Below are 5,441 nucleotides of genomic sequence, written 5' to 3'. Positions count from 1 at the left end.
CCCCAGAACCAAAAAAAAAAAAAAAGCAAACAAAAAAAACCCCGCATTTATACACTCAGATAAGAGCAGGTCCCTTGTCTTATGTCACCCTGCCCTGTCCTGACCCTTCTCCGAGTGCTTACCTCTTCCACCCTGCCTCTCCGGGAGACTCACGGTCCTTCAGGGAACAATGCCAACGTTACCAAAGCTTCACCGTTTACCCACAAAGTGAGCCCAGAAATGAGCCTTCACACACCAGCTGGCTTGCCCTGGCCTGGGCTGAGCCTGGGGTGTTGCCATGGCGAGGCTGTGTTGAATCCCCGGCTGGCCCTGGTTGCCTGGGGTACCTCGATGACATTACAGGAAACCAGACCCAGTTCTCCCCTCAGCTGGCCTTCCTGATTCTCAGGCGTCCGGAAAAATGGATGAGAATGAATTTGTTGCTGTGACCAGTACAAATGCTGCCAAAATCTTCAACTTTTACCCAAGGAAGGGGAGAGTAGCTGTGGGCTCTGATGCAGACCTGGTGATCTGGAATCCCAGGGCCACAAAGATCATCTCTGCCAAAACCCACAATGTGGTAAGAAAGCCCAGACCTTCTCTCAGGCTGGGTAGGGCCTCAGGAGCTTTTCCAGGAGAGTTCCAGGGATGGGGACTGCAGTCCTCCATGCCCAGACTCGCCTGTCTCTGGCCTAGCCATCGCGTCTGGCTGCTTCTCTGAGAGGTGTGTGGCGGGGTTGGTCATCCCACTGTACAGATGAGGACACTGGGGCAGAGGCGCTGTGCCTCCCTGTGCAGAGGTTGGGTACCCATGATGGCTGCTGCTTTGTTCCCGAAAGAACCATGTGGCTCGGAGACGCCTGGAGGTTGAGGGGCTGTTGCTTCTCGGTGCCTGCCGTCTGCCTCAGTTGAGTCCTGTCACTGCTCTTGCACCCAGCACACACAGGCCGCCTTCATCCCTGCGAGTACTCTGGGGACTGAATGGGGCAGGGCCAAAAGACGCTAGACCCACAGACCTCTCTCCCTAGAATGTGGAGTACAACATTTTTGAAGGAGTTGAGTGCCGAGGAGCCCCCACAGTGGTCATCAGCCAAGGCAGAGTTGTGCTGGAGGATGGGAGCCTGTCCGCCACTCCCGGGTCTGGCCGCTTCATTCCTCGGAAGACATTCCCAGACTTTGTCTACAAGAGGATAAAGGCCCGCAACAGAGTAAGGGCTGGGCCTGCAGGGCCTTCATGGATGGGTGGGTGTGCCGTCGTCAGTCCAGGTGCAGGGAGCCAGCCCCTCAGTGTGAGGTATTTTGTCTGTTTGTTTTGTGGTACCAGAGATCACACTCAGGACCTTGTCTTACAAGGCAGGCACACTAGCACTGACACCAGCCCTTAATAGGAATAGCTTTTCTTCTTTTCTTCATTGCTGGGGATTGCACAGGCTAGGCAAGTACTGGAACCCTGAGCTACACCACAGTACAGTGTGAACTTTCACTTCTGGCCAGCCTGGCCCTGGTCCCCCAGAACGGTGCCCTTTGCTCTCCCAGGGCCTGCTGGCTGTAAGTGGGGCAGAGCCTGCTGTAAGGAGGAGGGCAAGGAGAAAATCTGTAGCCAGAGATCTCCTGTGTGCCCACAATTGATTGCCAACTTACTTTCTCCTCCCCGCAGTCCAAGTGTGGCATGTCTGCCCTAGCCCTGGTGCTTCTCCTACACACACCACGCACACGTGCATACAGGACAATATAGCAGCTACTGTACACACTGGTGTACTTAGGCCTTCCAGGGGGATGTGGAACTCAGTGGGGAGTGCTGGTGTTCAGCATGGGCAGGCATTCTCCTGGGGTAGGAGCTTGCATGGGTTTTGTCCATCCTAAGAGGGTGGCATCCCCACTAATTTGCAAAGACAAAGCTATCAGAGCCCACAAAGCTGCCGGCACAGATCTGAGCCTGGGCTGCTACCTCCTCTGCCAGGGTTTGAGTGTGAGAGGCACTGGTCCAGGCCTGGGGTACACACATCTCCCACCTCCCTTCCCCCCTGAGGGGTGAGGTGGGCAGGAGTGGATTCCGGTACAGGCCTCCTGTGGGGCAGCCCTGGGAGAGCAGACCAGCCCCATTTGCAGAGGAGAGGTGCAAGGGCAGTGGGGGCATCAGCCCCAAGACCTTGGGACTCTGCCTCACACTGCCTTGCTCTTAGCATCAGCCCGACTGTGACACACAGCCCTTCCCAGGCAAAGATCTGATCAGAGCACCCCCAGGGCTAGGCTCAGACCTGGCAGTGATGGGTATAACCCAGGATCCTGAGTGGGGTAGTTACCTGAGACCACATCTGAAGTTCTGACTTCAGGCCCTGGGCCATCCTGGGGCTCCTGGAAAATACTTTGCTCCTGCCGATGAGAATGTGGCTCTGTGTGTGTGCATGAGTGTGCATGGGAGCTGCAGGGAGGGTCGTATGTACAAGTGTATAGATCTAAAGGCATGTGTGCACCTGTGGGCAGATGTGTGTACGAAGAGGGGAACACTTAGGACGGAGGCCTGTGTGTGTATGGGTCCTGCCACTCGAGAGGAGCCAGGTGGAACTGGGGTACAGAGCAGAGCAGGCCCTTCACACAGGGGTGCTGCCCTCCCGCCGCTGGTGGCTGTCTCCTCACCCAGCCCCCGTGACCCACAGCTGGCAGAGATCCATGGCGTGCCCCGAGGTCTCTATGACGGGCCAGTCCATGAAGTGATGGTGCCTGCCAAGTCAGGGAGCAGCACGCAGGCCCGTGCATCCTGTCCAGGCAAGATCTCAGCGCCACCTGTACGCAACCTGCACCAGTCAGGATTCAGCCTATCTGGTGAGTTGAGCCTGTAGCTCAGAGATCCTGGGGTGTAGGGAGCCTGTTTGGGGCCACCAGGCCTCAGGCACCAGGGCTTAGCATGTTTCTGAGAGTTAACTGAATTCACTGAGTGTTGTGGGGCTGCCCAAACCTGTGCCTGCACATGGCAGCTACTGGGGTGGGGGTGCTGTGCATGCTAAGGAAAGGGCCTTGTGAGGGGCAGAGGAGTGTTAGCACAAGCTGGGGAAGCCCCTTCCTGACCTGAAGCTTCTGTGATGTACTCCCCATCTTGAGTCATCACACTGGGTATGCAGGCTTTCACTCAGCGCTGCTCAGCCTCCTTTCGAGGGACTCACATGTACTGTAGGGAATACAGCCAGCCTGAGTCACTGTGAGGTCTCGGGAATGGGTCCGAGCTGTGTTGCACTGAAATGCCTGGGAGGGCACAGGCTCCTGGAGGTCCTGATGGCCAGAATCCAGCCTCTGGGTAGGGCCTCTGCTGTGCCTCCTACAGGCCGTGAGCTGAGGAACCACCAGAAGCCTGGAGTACCCAGGATCTCCCTGAAACTGAAGCCAGACCTCTCCCTCTTTCCTTACCTTTGGTTGGGGGCAAGACTGGCCTGATGCTGTCTCCTGCATGGGATGGTGCTGGCAGTCCCTGATCACATGCTGGGGACATAGGACCAGGGGCAAGTTCCTCTGATAACATTGTCTTGCCGCTGGGGACAGCCTTCTCCCATCACACGGACCCATGAAAGAGATGAGGCAGGAAGGCTTCCTAGAGTCCCCACAGATCTTAGGGATTCACTGGGAGCTTTTTTGTGGCCTTAGAACCTCAGGGGTAGGGGATCCTGCTTGGCCATGTGCTCTACCAGCCACAGCCTCAGGAAGCCAAGATCCTGAGATCTTGGGTACCCTGTAAGAGAGTGGGTGGGGCTCTGTAGTCTTCACCTCAGGGTGCGGAGACTTGCCTGCCTCCCCGTCTTGTATCAAAGAGAACCTCTACATTCTGCTTCATTCTCCTTACCACTCCCAACTTCCCTTTTCTTCAGGGTCTCAGGCAGATGATCACATCGCTAGACGCACTGCTCAGAAGATCATGGCGCCCCCTGGTGGACGTTCAAACATCACTTCTCTTTCCTAGACCTATAGGACTTGGAGGTCCAGAGGGGTGCTGTACCCCCTGGAGGGTGGTGTGAAGACCACTCACGTCAGTTAGCTCTTTCCTTCGTAGAAGTTACTTTGAAAGGTGCTCTGCCTTGTCTTTCCCTTTCCCATAAGCTCTCCTTTTGGGGTCCCAGGTCCTATTATGAGGAGCTCCCTCAAGAGGGCTGAATTTGGGGAGGTGTTACTGTCAGAGTGAAGAGGCTAGACACGGCAGTTGACAGCTCAGGTGGTCCCCAGCCTGGGTGCTCGGTGCCCTAATGTCCACTTGGCCTCAGGGTGAAGGCAGGGGCCCCCACTAGGGTGTGGGAACCCCCACGGACTTCATCGTGGGAGTGTCTGGCTGGGCTTGGAGCCTGTGAACCCACAAGGTGCTGGGTCCAGGCTGGTTTGCTGCCTCCTCCCCGTTAAGAATCACTGCCCAAACACACCTGCTGCTCCATGGTGCTGAGGTGCAGTCATCCCTTAAGGGTCTGTTACCTTGTCCCCCTGGCACGGGGAAGAGAGTAGGCAAGTCGAGCTTCCAGCTTCACAGAGCTGCTGTGACTTCAGGGATCCACCAGGAACTTAGCGTAAGGCGGCTCCCTCCTGAGCAGGGACTCTTGTGTATACATTTCCAGGGACCAAACCTGAGCTTCCACAGGAGCCCATCTCCAGGGAAGCTTGGAGATCCTTTAACCAAGATGTTCTCCTTTTACTAGGAAATGTGTATTTCCATAGGTTTATTAGCATAGCAGTTTTGTACAGTGAGAAACTAGCCAGCAACCTATGCATGCTGCCACCCCAGACGGTGGGCGTTGTCTCAGCCCAGTGTGAGTCAGGTCAATTAAAGATGTCTGGGTTAGAAGCCCATGTGTGTGGATATCCTGGCTTTCTCCCCTCACACAACCCCCATGAGCAGTTGCTGTGCTGACATGGGTGCCATCTTGCTACTGCGTTCCCTAGCCTCATGACTACTGAAAGGCAGTTATGTTCTCCAGTACATCTCTGCCCTTATAGAGTCAAGGGAAGGCTGGGCCTGGATGGTGGGAGGAGCTACAGGGATGCAAACTGTGACGTGCAGCCAGGTGGTCACAGAGAGGATGCCCACACCCATTCTGACTGACTGCAGATTACCCCAGAAAGCTGGATTAGCAAGCTGCATGGAAACCTGCAGGTAGCTGGAGGTGTGAAGGCAGCCTGGGCAGTTGCCACTCAACATGCTGCAGAGTTAGGTCCAGTCCCTCTGCACAGAGCAGCCTCGGAACCCTGGAAGTCAGAACTGTGCTGGCATCCCGGCCTCAGCTTTTTTCACAAAGATGGTGCCAGCGTGTACTCCAGGTCAGATAGTCCCACCCGAGAAGCAGGGAGGTCTCCCTGACTACTACCACTGTTCTCTGGCCTCTGCCACCACTGATGGGTCACATGTGCATCAGGACTCCCATAAAGCACTGATCTTGGCAGCTCACCCGGAGAAGGGACCTTCTGGCATCCAGCTACTTCCTCAGATCCCT

The 5,441-nt window shown here is 56.0% G+C and overlaps 1 protein-coding gene across 2 annotated transcripts in view; it reads left to right on the top strand.

The window, feature by feature from the left end:
- Dpysl4 (dihydropyrimidinase like 4) overlaps positions 1-4,787 on the top strand; it is a 17,788-nt gene extending 13,001 nt beyond the window's left edge. The window contains exons 11-14 of one of the 2 annotated variants that reach the window (XM_010620401.3): positions 389-559; positions 1,008-1,187; positions 2,637-2,802; positions 3,837-4,787. In XM_010620401.3, the coding sequence (XP_010618703.1) occupies positions 389-559; positions 1,008-1,187; positions 2,637-2,802; positions 3,837-3,928 (609 nt within the window). In that variant the 3' untranslated portion in view covers positions 3,929-4,787. The remainder of the gene's footprint in view (positions 1-388; positions 560-1,007; positions 1,188-2,636; positions 2,803-3,836) is intronic. The other variant, XM_010620410.3, reaches the window with a different exon arrangement.
- Positions 4,788-5,441: the final 654 nt, after the last annotated feature.

The sequence above is a fragment of the Fukomys damarensis genome, unplaced genomic scaffold, assembly GCF_012274545.1.
Source record: "Fukomys damarensis isolate Sample0158 unplaced genomic scaffold, DMR_v1.0_HiC HiC_scaffold_8, whole genome shotgun sequence".
Lineage (NCBI taxonomy): Eukaryota > Metazoa > Chordata > Mammalia > Rodentia > Bathyergidae > Fukomys > Fukomys damarensis.
This window is presented reverse-complemented; position numbering and strand designations above follow the sequence as displayed.